Source organism: Oncorhynchus clarkii, chromosome 4 (genome assembly GCF_045791955.1).
Source record: "Oncorhynchus clarkii lewisi isolate Uvic-CL-2024 chromosome 4, UVic_Ocla_1.0, whole genome shotgun sequence".
NCBI classification, from domain to species: domain Eukaryota; kingdom Metazoa; phylum Chordata; class Actinopteri; order Salmoniformes; family Salmonidae; genus Oncorhynchus; species Oncorhynchus clarkii.
Window position 1 is genome coordinate 12518204 of NC_092150.1, and position 22244 is coordinate 12540447.

Consider the following 22244-nt stretch of genomic DNA (forward strand, 5'->3'; position numbering starts at 1 on the left):
CATATGAAATGAGAAAAAAGTATATAAACATTATTAACGTAACCAGTGTTCCATGTCTATGTACATAGGGCAGCAGCCTCTAAGGTGCTGGTGGAATCCTATTACACTGGCTCTGACGCTCGTCGTATGTGACAGGGCTTGCAGATGATAATGGATTGCAAAGGGAAAACCAGCAGTGAGACGCCCCGGGATGCAGAACTCCCAAATTAGGGAAATGCCTTTTATGCTCAGTACGAGGAATATAAAACTGAGCCTTGCAAGAAAGCCCCTTTTGTTCCCGAATGACTGTGTCTCACTCTCTATGGCCAATATGAGAAAAACTTTAAAACGGGTTAACAATCGCAAGGCCGCCGGGCCAGACTGAATACCAGGGCTTGTTCTCAAGGCATGCGCATACCAGCTGGCAAGTGTCTTCACTGACATTTTCAATATCCCCCTGTCCCAGTGTGTAATCCCAACATGTTTTAAACTGACCGCCACTGTCCATGCTCAGCCCCCTCCTATACTCACTGTTCACCCACGACAGCGTGGCCACGCAAGACTCCAACACCATCAAGTTTAATGACGACACAACGGGGGTATGCCTGATCACCGAAGGCAATGAGACAGCCTATAGGGAGGTCAGAGACTTAGCAGTGTGCTTGCAGGACAACAACCTCTCCCTCAACTTCAGTAACACCAAGGAGCTGATCGTGGACTATAGGAGAAAGGGAGTGTTTGCCCTCATCCACGGGCTGTAGTTGAGTGGGTCAAGAGCTTCAAGTGCCTTGGCATCCACATCACTAAGGACCTAACATGGTACACCTGCACAGTTGTGAAAAGGGCACATAAGTGCCTCTTCCCCCTCAGGAGGCTGAAAAGATTTGGCATGGGCCCTCAGATGCAATTCTACAGCCTGAAAAATTGCCAAAGATTCCAGCCACCCACAACAGGCTGTTCACACAGCTAATGTCCGAAAATCCATACCGGATCATGATTCAACAGGCTCCAAGACAGCTACTAGTCCAAACCATAAGATAGGTAAATGGTTAATTAAATGGTTACCCGGACTATCTGCACTGAACCTATCTTGCACTGACTATATGCACACTCACAATACTATAGATACACACACTCACACTACACTGACACACACACACGCCGACAAATCACAAAAACACACCGACAAATCACAAAAACACACACTTTTACATTGATCATATGCTGCTACTACTGTGTTCTTTATTTAATTATCATTGTTATCCTGATGCTGTTACGTTCCCACAAGAAAAACTCAAACTCGCACCTCAGCTGAAGTGTTGCTCACCCAACATCTCTCAAGCTCAACTGGAGCACTGGGCCAGCCACTCCTCAATAACACAGGTGAAACACCTTCTGACGAAGGAGATGGACAAGCCAGCGCAGGCGTAACAACCTCAAAATATCAACAGAAAAACCAAAACATGTATCAATGCCTAGTCACTTTACCCTGCCTTTATGTACATATCTACCTCAAATAATTGGTACCAGGGCACATTGTTCTGGTACTCTCTGTATAGAGCTCCGTTCTTGTCTATTTTTTTCCTCGTTATTTTTGTCTTTCAAAAAAAATTGAACTCTGCCTCTTTGGGAAGGGCTTGTAAAGCAAGCATCTCACAGTAAAGTCTGCATCCGTTGTATTCTCAGCATGTGACTAATAAAATGTGATTTGATTTGAAACAATAGCAAAGCGGTCACCCCGCCTCTGTGGGAAAAAAGCTGAGGGATGGGCCTGGAAAACTGTAAGCACTCTGAATGATGGGCCTGGAAAACTGTAAGCACTCTGAATGATGGGCCTGGAAAACTGTAAGCACTCTGAATGATGGGCCTGGAAAACTGTAACCACTCTGAATGATGGGCCTGGAAAACTGTAACCACTCTGAATGATGGGCCTGGAAAACTGTAACCACTCTGAATGATGGGCCTGGAAAACTGTAACCACTCTGAATGATGGGCCTGGAAAACTGTAACCACTCTGAATGATGGGCCTGGAAAACTGTAACCACTCTGAATGATGGGCCTGGAAAACTGTAACCACTCTGAATGATGGGCCTGGAAAACTGTAACCACTCTGAAACTCATAGACAGAGCTAAGGATGCAAGGACTGACCATCCATAATTTCAACATTATTTAACCATGTTTTAAGGCTATATAGTGCGAGTGCATTGCAACCAACAGGCGGAATGTAGAGCTGTGGTGCACATTACCGCTGGATTTCTTAAAACACTACTGTCATGACGTTGGCCTGTTGGTGAGGTTTATGACCCTCATAAATACCTTTCCCCCGTTCCTCTCTCTCTCTACAGAGTGACTCTTGAAAAGCCCTTTGTTAACATAGAGAGTCTGAAAACATCAAAAGGGTGGGGACCAGAACCATTTTTCGGTAATCCAACCAGTTGAAAATATGCATTGGTCAGTTGTCATCTGAGACATTATTACTGATGATAGGATGACATAAACTGTATCTTGGAAAGTCTACACATTCTAGTTATCAGATTCACATGGAATTATTCTGCAATTTAAATGTTTAAATATGAAACTATTTGTGAAAAAATTAAATGTAATTTTATCTTCTAAATGAGAGATTTGGTTTTCATAAGTGAACTAGGCTCAACTCAGTGGCCCCGCCCATGTGAACAGACATTGGTTGTAAACTATGAAACACGCCCTTCTCACCACCACTATATAAGCCCTTAACGAAAATGTAACATTTGAGTTTCCGAGGACGTGAGGACAACGGTCCATACGTTGAAAGGGCTAATATCAAACTACAGAACTAAGCCAACTTCAGCATGAGCTTAAAGTATGGCAACTTGGTATGAACTTTGAACTCTTATTCACTAAAGAAGTGATATCTGCTAGCCGGTGAGTGAGCAGCAGCAGCTGTAAAAGTGGGCTTGGAAGGGACGGACAAAGTATCTCTTCTACCAAACACACAACGTTACTACACCACATGCGTTCTACCAGACATTCTTCAGAGGACAGGAAGATCTCCGTTGGGCAACACGGCCTTCCATCTACGACCAACCTATTGAAGCACAGCTCAGAGTAAATATTCCTTGAATTTTCCTTTTCCGAATGGGCGGTTATTTAGAGCGCACAAGATTATCTATTTACGATAGCATAGTTTTACAAGGTCCGATCAGAGACCAAATTCCTTTGTTCCTCAGTCTTCCAAGGGCTTTCATTCAAAACCCAACCCCCTTTCTTTGTGTAACCAGCCGTTTTATCTGTTCCGTTTGCTAGGGACGTTTTCTTTTATAACATAATTAGTAATCAATGTATTACCCATCCTGTGTATGTGTAATTCTGTGTAATTGTTTAGGTATTTAGTAAACAAATAATTAAACCACATTTTGTATTGCTGATTCAACTTGTTAGCCAGGGTTCGTGAAGATAACCAAGAATTCTACAACTTCAGATGAGACTGAATAAGGTGACGATTAAGAATTGACCGCTTTTGATGTAAAAGATTACCAGGTCTTTAAGAGTTTATTCGGAAGATAACAGCTCTATAAACATTATTTTGTGGTGGCCTGACTTTCCAGTTAATTACATTTACATGATTAGTTCAATCAGGTAATATTAATTACAGAGAAATTATTTTATAGAATAGCATGTCATATCACTTAATCCGGCATAGCAAAGACACCACACTACTAACGGAGATTACATGCACCTGCATTTTAAAGCAAGCTTGTTTGCAACCAAAAACCCACAAGAATAAACTAGCAGAGCAGTTGATCTCTCCTTGCTACCGTGTCAAGTGATTATAATACCAGACAGCTGCTTCTAGATACTCTACTCCTGCCCACAATGAAATATTGACCTATCAGGAGCATCAGAAGCTGTAAGGCTGATGAATGTAAAAAATACAAAATAAAAAGTAGAATAACAATATAAACGAATATAGAAGTCGTATGCCCATATTTAATTCAAACAGTTCACCTTATAATGGCAAAATAATATAATGTATGCCATTTGAAATACATGTAACTTAATTAGTCTGCATTTTTATTTAATAAAAACAATATAGATCATAAAACTCAATCACGAATGACTTGATTTAGCTACACATTTCAAATACGTACCGTCCAGGAATATTTTACACCCAATCTTGATAATAAATTACCAAACCAAACCATTTTTTTTTTACAGTTTAATGGATTACATAGATTGGAAACAAATAAAATAATAAGAGAAGCATACACCAACATCAGTTTTCCATTCATACAACATGTTGGGTAAATTACCACAGTATATTTGCTGTTGAAAACAAGGAACTACTTTATTTCAATTGTACGGAACGATTGTCAAATAGATAAATCGCCAATAGTCTGCTCAAAACACAGTACTAAGTTTTTCCGAAACCGCTCTAGGATTTCACCATGATTTTAAAACAGTTACAGAGTTTAATTGCTGTGATTGAAGAAATCTGAAGATGGATCAACAACATTGTAGTTACTACACAATACTAACCTAATTTAAAAAATGAAAAGAAGGAAATCTGTACAGAATACAAAGATTCCAAAACATGCATCCTGTTTGCAACAAGGCATTAAAGTAATACTGGGAAAACCAAAAAATGGCAAAGAAATGTAGTTTTTGTCCTGAATACAAAGAATTATGTTTGGGTCAAATCCAACACAACACATCAATGATTACCACTCTTCGTATTTTCAACCATGGTGGTGGCTGCATTATGCTCTGAATATTCTCGTCATTTGCAAGGATAAGGGAGTTTTGGGGGGGGATAAATATAAAGCAAAGGCAAAATCCTCGAGGAAAACCTGCTTCTGACTGCTTTCCTACAGACAGCAGGACAATAACCTAAAACTCAAGGCCAAATATACACTGGAGTTGCTTACCAAGACGACATTGAATGTCCCCGAGTGGCCTAGTTACAGTTTTGACTCAAATCAGCTTGAAAATCTATGTCGAGACTTGAAAATGGCTGTCTTAGCAATGATCAACAACCAACTTGACAGTGCTTAAATAATTGTAAAAATAATAAATGGTAAATATTCTACAATCCAGGTGTGCAAAGCTCTAAGAGACATATCCAAAAAGACTCACAGCTGTAATCATTAGCAACGGTGATTCTAACATGTATTGACTCAGGGAGTTGAATACTTATCTAATCAACATATGTAACTTTTTATTTTTCATTCATCATTAAAGAAATTCATAATTCTTCTTCCACTTTGACATTACATAAGAAATCTGACAGTTAAATCCATGTTAATTGCTACAAAATGTGGAAAAAGTCAAGGGTTGTGAATACTTTCTGAAAGCACTGTAAGTGAGGAGGACACGTCCCCCACAACATTCCAGAGGGCTATTTTGTCCCTCACAATCATTTGCAGTCCACTGAATGCTTAGTTCATATAGCCATGTTTTTTTAAGTCACTACTTTTGACTTTTAATTCACTCTGTACTATCCCATGGGCAAATTTTCAAATGCATATCATTGCTCTTACCATACTACACTTGGAAGAGAAAAAAACGATTTAACCTCCAATAGCCGCTAAATAAGGTTGTGTCCAAAAGTGTGGTTTCCGTTTTCTTCCTACAACTTTGGCTCTAAATGTTGAAGGGTTTAAGCAATCAGTTACACACACACACACACACACACACACACACACACTACCAGATTATAACAGTAACTTTCTGATGCAAACCATACATATTTCACGGAAAGTTCTACACTTGTTATATTCGGGGCATGTGACAAATGAAGTTTGATTTGATTTCAATTTGGGTGACCTTGACATATACTGTAATTGTGTGTTATTTTGTGCATTTATTAAGGTAATGGCAGTAAGGACAAATTCAAATGTTTAATACATTTTTTTTTACACATTTGTTTCTGAGACCCCCGGTGTCTTAACATGAACAATCAAATAGCTTGATTGTCCATGTTATTACTGTCTTAAAACAACGCTATGTGTTAGGGTAGTAGATAAAATGTTTTGTTTGTAATAGAAAATCAATGGGCAATTATCTTTTAACCAAGCACTCCACAGAGGAAGAAGGCCATACCTTACTGGTCCCTGGCACAGAAAAATGCTGAAAGAAACCATGTTTCCTTACCTTGAAAGCAGTCTAAGCAGAGAGGCCAGTTATGCAACTACACTCAAACAGTCATTAAAACATGAAAAGGTTTGGTTTTTATCCAAAAATGATTTTTTTTTTTACCACAAATATGCATTCATAAAAAAAATGGATAGATTTTTGGAAGATTTTACACAATTTGATATTTTTCTAGAGACCTCTTTCTACTGTAACTACAATGCGGGAAAAACATATGTAGAAGTTCAAGCAGTGAAGCTACGAGAAACCCTAATACATTTGTTGCCGTTTTTCTTCTTCTTGCGTAATGGAAAATTCTAATGCAAATTCCTGTGAGATGGTAAGACTTCCAAGCTTTTGCAAAAATGTAAAGGGCCAAGGGACACATCCTCTTAAACAATGCCATGTCAATTGGCTACATGGTGGCACTATAACAAGCAGTTGAAGATGAACATTTTAAAGGTCATTCCCCTTAACCTAGGAGACCTGAAATTCGGTACATAGGTCCCTCTCCTCACAAGGAACAAATTTGCCTCATGGACCCATAAGGTCCGCCATTAAGGATTTTTCACAATTTAGAAAATTGTGAAAGACACTTAAAATGCTACTCTTCTGGCACCGAAAGACGGGTGTGCACGAAACTTTATATGTGGCATCTATGGACAAAGCACTCTTAACACAATATGTTCCAGACTAGGAGCTCTAATACATGGCCGCTACTGACCAATAAACTTTCACATGGGCGTGGTCTGGCACATAAATCATATATTCATATTTGTATTTCAACAAAACGTATACATTCTGCATGTTCCTAACAATGTCAAGACTCAACAAATGCAAGCATATTCAGATGGCCACAACGTCGTGCTATAACGGGCACGTTTATATCTCTTCATCTGTTTGACGTAGAGTGATAACATTTGACACGCATGTTCAGGGATGTGAGTCTAGCTCATCACTAATCCAACCCCCACGAAAGACACAAATTCATATACAGGTTTTTGTAGAGGTGCGAGGGCTGCCACACTAGGTGCCAGGAGACCTGTTGTTCTGGGGTGTGACACTGGGCAAAAATGGTCAAATACCAGAGGAAATCTTAAACACTATATTTCTGTATATCTGAAATTGTATGCTCCAGATACGTATGTCCTTCATTTCATATACAGAGCTAGGATATGCTCCGTGATGGGACAGTTTCTACATGCTTCTATTCCGGACCTCAGAAATATCCCTGCTATCTTATGAGTCCAGGGAGATATCTGGGGTGAGATACGTTCAACACACACCAACAATACTATTTCAGAATGTGGGGGGGACAAAGTTGCGCCCCTGCACATCACAATGTCACAGATGTCTCAGGTTTTGAGGGAGCGTGCAATTGGCATGTTGACTGCAGGAATATCCACCAGAGCTGTGGTAGATCATTTAATGTTAATTTCCAACCTCGTTTTAGAGAATTTTCTGTAGGTCCAATCGTCCTCACAACCACAGAACACGCGCAACTTCGCCAGTCCAGGACTTCGACTGTCACGTTCTGACCTTAGTTATTTTATTATGTCTTTGTTTTAGTATGGTCAGGGCGTGAGTTGGGTGGGTTGTCTATGTTTGTTTTTCTATGTTGTGTTTTGCATTTGGCCTGGTATGGTTCTCAATCAGAGGCAGGTGTCGTTAGTTGTCTCTAATTGAGAATCATACTTAGCCTTTTTTCACCTGTGTTTCGTGGGTGATTATTTTCTGTTCTGTGTTTTGTATTTCACTGTTCAGGACTGTTTCATTTTCGTTGGTTTCGTTTTCATATAATAAACACAATATGGACACTTACCACGCTGCGCATTGGTCCTCCGATCCTTCTTACTACTCCTCCTCAGAAGAGGAGGACGAGAATCGTTACACCGACATCCAGCTTCTTCACCTGCGGAATCGTCTGAGATCAGACACCCGGGCAGCTGATGAAACTGAGGAGTATTTTGGTCTGTAATAAATCCCTTTTGTGGGGAAAACCCAGTCTGATTGGCTGGGCCTACAACCCCAGTGATTGGGCCTATGCCCTGACAGGCCCACCGATGGCCGCGCCTTTGCCAATCATGTGTAATCTATCCATTAGGGCCTAGTGAATTTATTTCAATTGACTGATTTGTATGCTGTAGCATTAAGATTTCCCTTCACTGGAACTAAGGGGCCTGGACATGAAAAAACAACCACAGACCATTATTCCTCCTACACTAAACTTTATTGTTGTTACTATGCATCGGAGTAGGTAGCGTTCTCCGGCATCCGACGGATGTTCCAGAGTCCTATGGTGGCGAGCTTTACATCACTCCAGCCAACGCTTGACATAGCGCATGGTGATTTTAGACTTGTGTGCGGCTGCTCTGCCATGGAAACCCATTTCATGAAGCTCCCAACTAACAGTTTTTGTGCTGATGTTGCTTCCAGAGGCAGTTTTGATCTCGGTAGTGAGTGTTGCAACCGACAACAGACTATTTTTATTCTCCACGCACTTCAGCACTCGGCGGTCCTGTTCTTTGAGCTTTTGTGGCTTACCATTTCGCAGCTGAGCCGTTGTTACTCCTAGACGTTTCCACTTCTCAGAGGAATGATTTGGTTTTGCGTTTCTCCTGAAGGAGGTTAGGGGAGGAGAGGAATGATTTTGGTTTGGCATTTCTCCTGAAGGAGATTAGGGGAGGAGAGGAATGACTCAGTTTATTTGTCACGTGCACAGGATACAATAGGTGTAAAACAGTATGGTAAAATAATTACTTTCAAGTTATTTCCCAACAATACAGTATTTAATATCAAAGCGTAACTGACTAAATAATGAAAGACAAGCACTGTAGTTTTGAATTCTGTTGAGTTAGTGTGAAGAGGTGGACACATTATTGCTGTCTATGAATAAGGACAAACCACCTGGTACCAACAACCTGAATGGTAAATTACTGAGGTTGGCAGCAGAACACATTGCGACTCCTATTTGCCACTTCTTCAGTTAAACTCTAAAAGAACAAAGCCGTTGATATTGAATTTGGCCTTCACTACCTTAGCCCATAGAAACACATTGAATAACACATTCATCAATGGCAAAAATGACAGTCAAAAAATGAATCATAAGGAATAAGGTTTTGAAGCGTCTTATGGATTTACATCCTCTGTCTTATCATGGATCGAGAGTTACTTACAGTTGAAGTCAGAAGTTTACATACACTTTAGCCAAATACATTTAAACTCAGTTTTTCACAATTCCTCACATTTAATCAGAATAAAAATTTGCTGTCTGAGGTAAGTTAGGATCACTACTTTATTTTAAGAATGTGAAATGTCAGAATAATAGTAGAGATAATGATTTATTTCAGCTTTAATTTCTTTCATCACATTCCCAGTGGGTCAGAAGTTTACATACACTCAATTAGTATTTGGCAGCATTGCCTTTAAATTGTTTAACTTGGGTCAAACGTTTCCACAAGCTTCCCACTATAAGTTGGGTGAATTTTGGCCCATTCCTCCTGACAAAGCTGGTGTAACTGAGTCAGGTTTGTAGGCCTCCTTGGTCGTACACACTTTTTCAGTTCTACCCACACATTTTCTATAGGATTGAGGTCAGGGATTTGTGATGGCCACTCCAATACCTTGACTTTGTTGTCCTTAAGCCATTTTTCCACAACTTTGGAAGTATGCTTGGGGTCATTGTCCATTTGGAAGATCCATTTGCGACCAAGCTTTAACTTCCTGACTAATGTCTTGAGATGTTGCTTCAATATATCCACATCGTTTTCCGTCCTCACGGTGCCATCTATTTTGTGAAGTGCACCAGTCCCTCCTGCAGCAAAGCACCCACACAACATGAAGCTGCCACCCCCTTGCTTCACAGTTGGGATGGTGTTCTTCGGCTTGCAAGCTTACCCATTTTTCCTCCAAACATAACGATGGTCATTAAGGCCAAACAGTTCTATTTTTGTTTCATCAGACCAGAGGACATTTCTCCAAAAAGTACGATCTTTGTCCCCATGTACAGTTAAAAAACTGTAGTCTGGCTTTTTTATGGCGGTTTTGGAGCAGTGGCTTCTTCCTTGCTGAGCGGCCTTTCATGTTATGTCGATATAGGAATTGTTTTACTGTGGATATAGATACTTTTGTACCTGTTTCCTCCAGCATCTTCACAATGTCCTTTGCTGTTGTTCTGGGATTGGTTTGCACATTTCACACCAAAGTACGTTCATCTCTAGGAGACAGAACGAGTCTCCTTCCTGAGCGGTATGACGGCTGAGTGGTCCCATGGTGTTTATACTTGCATACTACTGTTTGTACAGATGAAGGTGGTACCTTCAGGCGTTTGGAAATTGCTCCCAAGGATGAACCAGACTTGTGGAGGTCTACAATATATTTTCTGAGGTCTTGGCTGATTTCTTTTCATTTTCCCATGATGTCAAGCAAAGAGGCACTGAGTTTGAAGGGTGGCCTTGAAATACATCCACAGATACACCTCCAATTGATTCAAATTATGTCAATTAGCCAACAGAACCTTCTAAAGCCTTGACATAATTTTCTGGAATTTTCCAAGCTGTTTGAAGGCACAGTCAACTTAGTGTACGTAAACTTCTGACCCACTGGAATTGTGATACAGTGACTTATAAAGTGAAATAATCTGTCTGTAAACAATTGTTGGAAAAATGACTTGTGTCATGCACAAAGTAGATGTCATAACCAACTTGCCAAAACTATAGTTTGTTAACAAGAAATGTGTGGAGAAGTTAAAAAACGAGTTTGAATGCAAGAGCATAGACTTATCCTTACCTTTTGAAGTAGATAGTGAATCTCAGACAAGATATCAGATGCGTCCCATTCTCTATGTTATGCGCTGTGAGCCATGGTCAAAGTGCAGTACATAGGGAATAGGGAGCCATTTGGAGGACATGCATATTCCTGTGTGCTAGGCTAATCTCCTCTATATCATGGAAGAGATGATACCTGTTATTCCTGTGTGCTAGGCTAATCTCCTCTATATCATGGAAGAGATGATACCTGTTATTCCTGTGTGCTAGGCTAATCTCCTCTATATCATGGAAGAGATGATACCTGTTATTCCTGCGTGCTAGGCTAATCTCCTCTATATCATGGAAGAGATGATACCTGTTATTCCTGTGTGCTAGGCTAATCTACTCTTTATCATGGAAGAGATGATACCTGTTATTCCTGTGTGCTAGGCTAATCTACTTTTTATCATGGAAGAGATGATACCTGTTATTCCTGTGTGCTAGGCTAATCTCCTCTATATCATGGAATAGATGATACCTGTTATTCCTGTGAGCTAGGCTAATCTCCTCTATATCATGGAAGAGATGATACCTGTTATTCCTGTGTGCTAGGCTAATCTCCTCTATATCATGGAAGAGATGATACCTGTTATTCCTGTGTGCTAGGCTAATCTCCTCCATGTGATGGAAGAGATGATACCTGTTATTCCTGTGTGCTAGGCTAATCTCCCCCATGTGATGGAAGAGATGATAACTGTTATTCCTGTGTGCTAGGCTAATCTCCTCTATATCATGGAAGAGATGATACCTGTTATTCCTGTGTGCTAGGCTAATCTCCATGTGATGGAAGAGATGATACCTGTTATTCCTGTGTGCTAGGCTAATCTCCTCCTTGTGATGGAAGAGATGATACCTAATATTCCTCAGCCCTTCATGAGCTGAATCTGCTCTGATGTGATAGTACTGGAATTCATCAGATAAGTGGAATGACTGGGGGTACTCCAAGAGAGGTTAGGGAAACACTGCACTCATCTGCACACTGAAGTACTCAGTGAAATTGTCTTGATGGCTTCTCTTTCACTGTCTGTATATCTGTGTGTCTCTCTCTTTCTCTCTCAGGAGACTATCAACATGGTGATGTTGACCATTCTTCTGCTGGTCAGTGCTGCCTTTGCACTGGGTGATACCCTAACTCTGGACGAAGCAAGTAAGAGAGTTCATCTCACTCTTTACAGCATTCATTCAATCATTCATGCAATGTGTGTGTGTGTGTGTGTGTGTGTGTGTGTGTGTGTGTGTGTGTGTGTGTGTGTGTGTGTGTGTGTGTGTGTGTGTGTGTGTGTGTGTGTGTGTGTGTGTGTGTGTGTGTGTGTGTGTGTGTGTGTGTGTGTGTGTGTGTGTATTGTAGATCAGTCCGTCTCTACCCACCTTTAAAGTCGGCTGCAATTTCTAACGTGCCCTGTGTCTTCTCCTTACAGATGCTATGATGGGATCTGCAGCAGATTTTAAAAAAGCCCCACAGGCTGGTTCCAGTTTAATTCACGCTGCTTCATGTTTGTCCAGACTGCAAGGACATGGCCTGAAGCAGAGGTATAATGCTTAGCTTTACTGTGAATTAAAGAAGTTCAATTGAATTCAACTGGCTTATTTGGATTGACGATACATTAAAGGGGATTTGGCCTTATCTAAACAGGAACATGCTTCATGTAAAGTACTGAACCTCCACTTTAAGTTATTGTCTAATTTTGAATGTTCTATAGTCTTTGCAATATTTGTTTAATGTGTGGAGTCAGAACTCCTGTATATTGTAACCCACAGGCCATGGGTTAAGACAGAGATAAACTAATATCTCGAAGAGGCTATTTCAAAGAACATTAGTTGTGATGGACAATATTTGATTGTGAGAGTCTTAGACCACAAATTCTCAAAAAGACTGGACAACTGACTAATACCTATGTTATGACATGTCTTTGTCCCTGTCTATGGCTTGCTCTAGCGCCACTGTATGTTCCTTGGAAGAAAACTGATGTCTGTGCAGAACACTGTAAAGTACCTTGGAGCAAACCTGGCGTCTGTGCACAGCTCTGAGGAGTCCCAATTTCTACAGGCGGTGGTGTTGATCAAGACTGGCGATTTCCCTCTGACCTGGATTGGAGGATATGATGCTGTTCAGGCAAATGTGGAAAAGGTACCCAATTGTCATATTTGAAAAAAAGTTAAAATACCTTAATAGAAAATTACTACAGTAAAAGTGAAATGTTTACTCTCCCTGGACAGTTCCGCTATAGTATACTCACAGATTTAGAGGATTTTTGATATACTTATCATTATGTCAAGGGCCACTCCTGAAGTCAGTTCCCATATAATTTACGCCTGACACAATCAAATCAAATTTTATTAGTCACATGCCCTCGAATACAAAAGGTGTAGACCTTACAGTGAAATGCTTACTTACGAGCCCCTAACCAACAATGCAATTTTTAAAAATACGGATAAGAATAAGAAAAAGTAACAATTAATTAGAGCAGCAGTAAAATACAATAGCGAGACTATATATATATACTGTATACAGGGGGTACCGGTACAGAGTCAATGTGCGGGGGCACCGGTTATATGGACATGTAGGTAGAGTTATTAAAATGACTATGCTTAGATAATAACAACAGAGAGTAGCAGCGGTGTAAAAGAGGGGGAGAGGGGGCAATGCAAATAGTCTGGGTGGCCATTTGATTAGATGTTCAAGAGTCTTATGGCTTGGGGGTAGAAGCTGTTCAGAAGCCTCTTGGACCTAGACTTGCCATGCGGTAGCCGCTTGCCGGTAGAAGAGAGAACAGTCTATGACTGGAGTGGCTGGAGTCTGACCATTTTTAGGGCCTTCCTCTGACACCTCCAGGTATAGAGGTTGTGGATGGCAGGAAGCTTGGCCCCAGTGATGTACTACCCTCTGTAGTATCTCTTTGCATACCCTTAATTCTTGCCTAATATCTTGGCATGCATAATTTTTTTTTTTTTTTTACAATTCTGATATTTTTAATAATGTGATAGGCATTCTGCACTGAGTCACACAGTATAATGGTTGTTAAAAGCAGAATCTTGATAATATTACCGTTATGTTCACACATACATCATTCCAGTTTAACAATTCTAAATCACTTTGGCACAGTAGGCATCAAGTCACTTGCCAATAATGTCGCATAACACATTTGAAATTGGTGATATTCTTACCGAACACTATTGAAGTTGACAATAGCCCCTAGATGCTGTCAAATGCCCAATTTGTTTAAGAATTGCATATTTTTTTTACCAAACATGATATTTCGCTTGAAATAATCAGAAGAAAAATAGGCATCAAGTTACTTTCCGAAATGTTGCATAAATGCTTGAAAGGGCTATTATTTTTACCGAACACCATTAAAGTTTACATAGCCCCTAAATGCTTTCAATTACCCAATTCTATAAGCATGCCCAATTTAGGCATTATTTTAACAACATGATATTCCGCTTGAAAAAACATGGTTATTGAAATAATCGGAAACAATATGTGATTATTTTTTAGCCTAGTGGTTAGAAGTATTTAGGCATATCATGTGAATAAGGCCTCATGTGAAATCATTGTCTTAAGCACAAGATATGCTGTTGCATGTAGGTCTAGATTATTTATGGGTTGATCATATAAAAATATCAAAACATTATGTTAACAACTCCAAAGAAATGTCCTGTCTGTGGTGGAGGAAGCACTGACTCACTGCCTTTTTCGATTATCAAAACACCTGCTGGTAACTCTTAACTGGTTAGGACTGCTCATGAGGTGTCCTAAATATCTGCTGACTAGGTGTGACTCTTATGACTAATGAGACTTCATGTATAGCTTTTATTTTTATCCATAAGATAAAGATGTTCTCATAACTTACGACCAATACTCTGAGACGCTTTGTGGATACGGCCCCAGATCTAGGATTGGAAGTTCTTATAGATGCCCACTGCAGTAGCCACTGACACACAGTGTGTTGTAGTGGGATAGCATAGTAGGCTAGAGTGAGTACTATGGCATCATAGGTCCTTAATTGTTTTAATATCTAAATATGTTTTAACATTCTGAAAGTTCTTTGGCAGTGATTTCAGTTTATAATGTTGAAGTCTGCGTTACACCATTTAAATGAATGGGGATAGAACACGCTATATAGTTTAAAAAATATATGAATGGAAGAAAAAAGCTGTTTTGATGCAATCTAAGTTGAGTCAGCCTGCACATTTCCATGTTGAGTTGGTGCTTGTATCTTAAATGGATCAAGAGCACTGGCTAATCTGAAGGCACCTTTGAAGTCTATGGAGCTTTTATGCACATTTTAAATGGTTATTGTTCAAAAAGTACAAGAAGTATCAACAATCTTTTGACCAGCGATCAACATAATTTGAGTCCGTCTGTATATCAGCCTGTACATGTCAATGTTGATTTAATGTTTGCAGCATTAACATTTCAAGAGCAATGACTAATCCAAATATTTCCCACTGAATCCTATGGAGCTTTTATGCTAATTTAAAACGGCTATAGTTCAAAAAGTACAAATGGTATCAAAAAGTAAGCTATTCCAGACCATTCTGCCCATTTGGAAGTTTGTATGGCATTTCTAGCTTAAAGCTGGAATCCACAATATTGAAACGGCCACTTACGTTTACGATATTACAATAAAGAACTTACTTCAAATAGCGGTCTTTTCAAACAGCACTTACACTAAAAGGGAATTATCATATTTTTCACAGAATTATTACAATCCTCAGTGTGGAAATATATAATATATACTGCTCAAAAAAATAAAGGGAACACTAAAATAACACATCCTAGATCTGAATTAATGAAATATTCTTATTAAATACTTTTTTCTTTACATAGTTGAATATGCTGACAACAAAATCACACAAAAATTATCAATGTAAATCAAATTTATCAACCCATGGAGGTTTGGATTTGGAGTCACACTCTAAATTAAAGTGGAAAACCACACTACAGGCTGATCCAACTTTGATGTAATGTCCTTAAAACAAGTCAAAATGAGGCTCAGTAGTGTGTGTGGCCTCCACGTGCCTGTACGACCTCCCTACAACGCCTGTGCATGCTCCTGATGAGGTGGTGGATGGTCTCCTGAGGGATCTACTCCCAGACCTGGACTAAAGCATCCGCCAACTCCTGGACAGTCTGTGGTGCAATGGAGTGGATGGAGTGAGACATGATGTCCCAGATGTGCTCAATTGGATTCAGGTCTGGGGAACGGGCGGGCCAGTCCATAGCATCAATGCCTTCCTCTTGCAGGAACTGCTGACACACTCCAGCAACATGAGGTCTAGCATTGTCTTGCATTAGGAGGAACCCAGGGCCAACCGGACCAGCATATGGTCTCACAAGGGGTCTGAGGATCTCATCTCGGTACCTAATGGCAGTCAGGCTACCTCTGGTGAGCACATGGAGGGCTGTGTGGCCCCCCAAAGAAATCCCACCCCACACCATGACTGACCCACCGCCAAACCGGTCATGCTGGAGGATGTTGCAGGCAGCAGAATGTTCTCCACGGCGTCTCCAGACTGTCACGTCTGTCACATGTGCTCAGTATGAACCTGCTTTCATCTGTGAAGAGCACAGGGCGCCAGTGGCGAATTTGCTAATCTTGGTGTTCTCTGGCAAATGAAAAACGTCCTGCACTGTGTTGGGCTGTATAAGCACAACCCCCACCTGTGGACGTCGGGCCCTCATACCACCCTCATGGAGTCTGTTTCTGACCGTTTGAGCAGACACATGCACATTTGTGGCCTGCTGGAGGTCATTTTGCAGGGCTCTGGCAGTGCTCCTCCTGCTCCTCCTTGCATAAAGGCGGAGGTAGCGGTCCTGCTGCTGGGTTGTTGCCCTCCTACGGCCTCCTCCACGTCTCCTGATATACTGGCCTGTCTCCTGGTAGCGCCTCCATGCTCTGGACACTACGCTGACAGACACAGCAAACCTTCTTGCCACAGCTCGCATTGATATGTCATCCTGGATGAGCTGCACTACCTGAGCCACTTGTGTGGCTCCGTCTCATGCTACCACTAGACTGAAAGCACCGCCAGCATTCAAAAGTGAACAAAACCAGCCAGGAAGCATAGGAACTGAGAAGTGGTCTGTGGTCCCCACCTGCAGAACAACTCCTTTATTGGGGGTGTCTTGCTAATTGCCTATAATTTCCACCTGTTGTCTTTTCCATTTGTACAAAAGCATGTGAAATGTATTGTCAATCAGTGTTGCTTCCTAAGTGGACAGTTTGATTTCACAGAAGTGTGATTGACTTGGAGTTACATTGTGTTGTTTAAGTGTTCCCTTTATTTTTTTGAGTAGTGTATATATATCCGACTTCAACTGTATATATATATCCGGTATATAATATATTTCCACACTATGAGGATTGGAATAATTCTGTGAAAAATATGAATTTTACATACACTTAGGGGGGAATCATAAAAACGTGTTTTTCAACCACTCCACAAATGTCTTGTTAACAAACTATAGTTTTGGCAAATCGGTTAGGACATCTACTTTGTGCATGACACAAGTAATTTGTTCAACAATTGTTTACAGACAGATTGTTTCACTTATAATTCATTGTATCACAATTCCAGTGGGTCAGAAGTTTACATACACCAAGTTGACTGTGCCTTTAAACAGCTTGGAAATTTCCAGAAAATTATGTCATCGCTTTAGAAGCTTCTGATAGGCTAATTGACATCATATGAGTTAATTTGAGGTGTACCTGTGGTTGTATTTCAATGCCTACCTTCAAACTCAGTGCCTCTTTGCTTGACATCATGGGAAAATTAAAATAAATCAGCCAAAAAAGAATTATAAACCTCCACAAGTCTGGTTCATCTTGGGAGCAATTTCCAAACACCTGAAGGTACCACATTAATCTGTACAAACAATAGTATGCAAGTTTAAACACCATGGGGCCACGCAGCCGTCATACACCAGCTCTGTCAGGAGGAATGGGCAAAAATTCACCCAACTTATTGTGGGAAGCTTGTGGAAGGCTACCTGAAACGTTTGACCCAAGTTAAACAATTTAAAGGCAATGCTACCAAATACTAATTGAGTGTATGTAAACTTCTGACCCACTGGGAATGTGATGAAAGAAATAAAAGCTGAAATAAGTCAGTCACTCTACTATTATTCTGACATTTCACATTCTTAAAATAAAGTGGTGATCCTAACTGACCTAAGACAGGGAATTTGTACTAGGATTAAATGTGAGGAATTGTGAAAAACTCAGTTGAAATGTATTTGGCTAAGGTGTATGTAAACTTCCGACTTCAGCTGTACATATACAACACAGGGAAATCAAGTTTTTCACTGCACTGGACCTTTAAGGATTTTATCAAGAGTGGAAACATTTGAAACTATATAAATTGGGATTGTGTTGTATTTTTGTATCAAACCATGTTGTAATTTAATGTTTCACAAATTCTCTATATTTATTATTTATTTTTAGTGTGTTCGTGGTAGTGAAGGGTAACTTTTCCATTGTTTATTAATAGAACAACGGGATAAAACTCAATAGTAAACCTTTATATTTCTTCCAGGTATACAGTTATTAGGCTAGTAAGCCTACAGTGGCATAGTGTACTTTGTTGAAGAAACAATGTCTGAATAGGAATGTGATAGAGTAATTTGTTATTCGTTGGAAGTCGTTATCTTAAAGCTGGAATCCTTAATGGTGAAACAGCCATATTCGTTTGCGATATTACAACAACAAAGATGTTTCTGCAAACAACGAACACTGTTTTTTCCCTCTGACATCTTCACATGCGCTAGAAGAGCACACAATGTACTGCAATGTTTTTAACATGCTGCACAACGCTCCTCAGCTCTGCTACAAAAACAGTGGTGCCATTTCCCTCTACTGCAGATTCCATCTTTTAACAGTTGTAGACATGTTTTTTTATTTTTATTTTACCTTTATTTAACCAGACAAGTCAGTTAAGAACAAATTCTTATTTTCAATGACGGCCTAGGAACAGTGGGTTAACTGCCTGTTCAGGGGCAGAATGACAGATTTGTACCTTGTCAGCTCGGGGGTTTGAACTTTCAACCTTCCAGTTACTAGTCCAACTGAGCAGGGGATAAGTACATCTGAGTGGCTAGCTTGAGAAACTGTAACGATTCCCGTTGGTGGAAGGAGAGGAGGAGCAAAATGCAGCGTGGTAAGTGTTCATCATATTTTAATTGAAAAACGGAACACTACACAAAATAACAACAAAGAGAAAACGAAACAGTTCTGCCAGGTGAACAGACACTAAACCGAAATTAAACACCCACAACCAAAATGGGGAAAACAGGCTACCTGAGTATGATTCTCAATCAGAGACAACGAATGACACCTGCCTCTGAGAACCATACTAGGCCAAACACATAGAAATATAACAGAGAAAAACCCCACCCCAACTCACGCCCTGACTAACCTAACACAAAGACATAAAAAAGGAACTAAGGTCAGAACGTGACAGAAACAGACGCCTCTCAAGTCCTCATCTGCAGCTTCATTAAATAGTACCCGCAAAACACCAGTCTCAACATCAACAGTGAAGAGGCGACTAAGGGATAAAAAATGTTTTTTTTTTTATTCTTATTTAACCAGGTAGGCTAGTTGAGAACAAGTTCTCATTTGCAACTGTGACCTGGCCAAGATAAAGTAAAGCAGTTTGACACATACAACAACAGAGTTACACATGGAATAAACAAAACATACAATCAATAATACAGTAGAAAAAGTCTATATACAACATGTGCAAATGAGGTAGGATAAGGGAGATAAGGCAATAAATAGGCCATGGTGGCGAAGTCATTACAATATAGCAATTAAACACTGGAGTGGTGGAATGTGCAGAAAATGAATGTCCAAGTAACAGGGCAGACGTTTTTTAGAATCCCAGAATGTAACTTTGTGTTTCCAAACTCTCACTGGGTATAGAAATGTGTGAGTACAAGATGTGCTCGATAGAGCCAAACGTATTCGACTTGTATGGGATGGTGTGATACTCATTGTGTGATTGACTCTCTCCGCGAACAGCTAGCTAGTATAATATCCTACTATACAGCAGCTGAAGAATCTAACACTGTAAAAGTGAGAAAAAAATCGATAATGTAATAGTGTCTGGTTGAAAATACAAGCTACACAGGACATTCCAATCAGCAGGTTTTGCATGGGTGGAGTTTGGTTTGCCTGGTGACATCACCATGTGGTAAAAGTTAATAGACCAATAACAAAGAGTTTGAAACCTCTGCCAATAACAACACATTTCAGTTTACATATCCCTCCCATTAGGCCCCTCCGCTCTGGTGGATTGATTCACATGTTGAGTCCCTCCAGGATTTGTTGAGATATTTGCTGGCAAAAAAATGCTTTGTTTTTCTGGGGGAATTCTGACTTTTTCCCTGGCAATATGATTTTGTCCAATTTGTCTCGAAAATACGCTGACGAGGGTCACGGGGAAAAGTTTGTAGAAGAAGTGTGGCTTGATTAAACCATATAATACGCTATTATGTGCGGTGATTGGTTGAAATTGCTAGCGCTCCTTTTGTACTGCGTGATGGGTCAGTCATTCGATAATTGCGATGTCTTGACTGTCCCCAATGTTGCCTGCATGTGCCTGGAGTCAAAACGCCCCGAGACCGCTTGAAGGAAGCAGACAATTGAGCAGTATCTGAAAAAGCGTGACCCCAAGTTTCAGATTGTCTTATAGCCCCTAGTGTGTGGCATGAGGTTGCGAGAACATTTCCCCCTCTATTTTTGGGATATGTCAACGACCTGCTTTGAATTCTTTGAATTCATTGAATCCATTCTCAGAGAACACGGATACGTATAACACGTAGCTTCATGTCTGATTCGTAATTGGATCATATCCTATCTAAATAATATGTACTATTGAAACGGACATCCACCCGGCACCAGACAGCATTCATTTTCACAGTGCATTAGCCTACGCTCGGACACCGGGGTTTATCTTGGACTAGCACACTCTGGAGATGTCTTTTTTTGGGATTACTCGTGGTGAGAGGCGCTCCCATCGAGCGCGACCTGGCTGGTGAATTGTTCAATTTCTTTAGCTACGGGTTAACTGAAACTCAATGGCTTCGTCTCGTAAACTGGTTCGGCGGAGAAATGTCACTACCTGGCCAAGAATGTCTTCAACTTTCTGGGCTGCGGTGCTACTGACCAGTCTGCTCATAATATACTGCGGTAAGGAATGGACAGTTTCAGTAGGTTATAACTGCGCACTTGCCGGTGTTGCTGCTTTAAGTGTGTTTTTATGGGATTTATGTCGATAATGGTTTTTGATTGGCTGATTATTGCCTTGGATAGAATGTATGCAGATTGTGTATGTTAACAATTTAATTCGTAGAGATGAAGATTGAATGTCTTCAACACTGCAACATCAGCTCAATGGAAACGTGTAGAGTTGCAGACAATTAGTTTAACAACAGCAGCATTTTCTCTACGCTAATGGACTATATTATAGTTTACACTTCCTCATGAAAAAAACGTTTTTTTCCCCCCGTTTTTTTTCTTGTTAGCGTATGATGAGGGTCGCCGGTTTGCCTGGGCGGGCGTCCCTGGTCAAGAAAAGTTTGAAAACTCCTGGCCTTTCGTCGTTTGCTGTCCGCAGCACTAGTACTGAAAGGTGCCCTGCGGAAAATTCTCCCCACGTCCATACCTGATTTACATTGTCAGCACCAGCTCACGATTCCTCCTGTTCAGCTGAGCGTGCAGTGTTTAGGAACAGCAGACACTCAAATACAATTCGTTGTCACGCATCTTTCCTGCAACAAAACGATTAACTTTGTTGTAAAAGTAATAAACCATATAGTGCGCCATGAAGGAGTATACCCAGCGCGCAACGTGCTGTAGTCCTATACAAATTGATAGCCTGTACCAGTGGTTTTGAAATGTCACCGTTTTTTACTTAGCGAAAATTCTGACTATGGTAAGCAAACTGAAGAAAAGTGTATGTTGGTATGTCCTAAGACAGAAATATACTTCCAAAATGTGGGTCTCCTCCAACCTCTCTCTCTGGCCTTTCAAATCAATTCAAGGTCAGGGCTCTGTGCAGGCTAGTCAAGTTCTTCCACACCGATCTCGACAAACCATTTGTGTATGGAACTTTTTTTGTGCACAGGGGCTTTGTCATGCTGAAACAGGAAAGGACCGGCTCCCGAGTTGCACAGCGGTCGAAGGCACTGCCTCTCAGTGCTAGAGGCGTCACAACAGACCCTGGTTCGATTCCAGACTGTATCACAACCGGACGTGATTGGAAGTCCCATAGGACGGAGCACAATTGGCCTAGCGTCATCCGGGTTAGGGTTTGGCCGGGGTAGGCCGTCATTACAA

The 22244-nt window shown here is 40.6% G+C and overlaps 1 protein-coding gene and 1 pseudogene across 1 annotated transcript in view; both read left to right on the forward strand.

Moving 5' to 3' along the window:
- The first annotated feature begins 11970 nt into the window (after positions 1 to 11970).
- LOC139407497 (ladderlectin-like) lies at positions 11971 to 13738 on the forward strand (annotated as a pseudogene).
- Positions 13739 to 20983: 7245 nt separating this feature from the next.
- Positions 20984 to 22244, forward strand: part of LOC139407568 (chemokine-like protein TAFA-5) — a 118892-nt gene continuing 117631 nt past the window's right edge. Inside the window, exon 1 of the mRNA XM_071151393.1 lies at positions 20984 to 21095. Coding sequence (XP_071007494.1) covers positions 20984 to 21095 — 112 coding nt within the window. The remainder of the gene's footprint in view (positions 21096 to 22244) is intronic.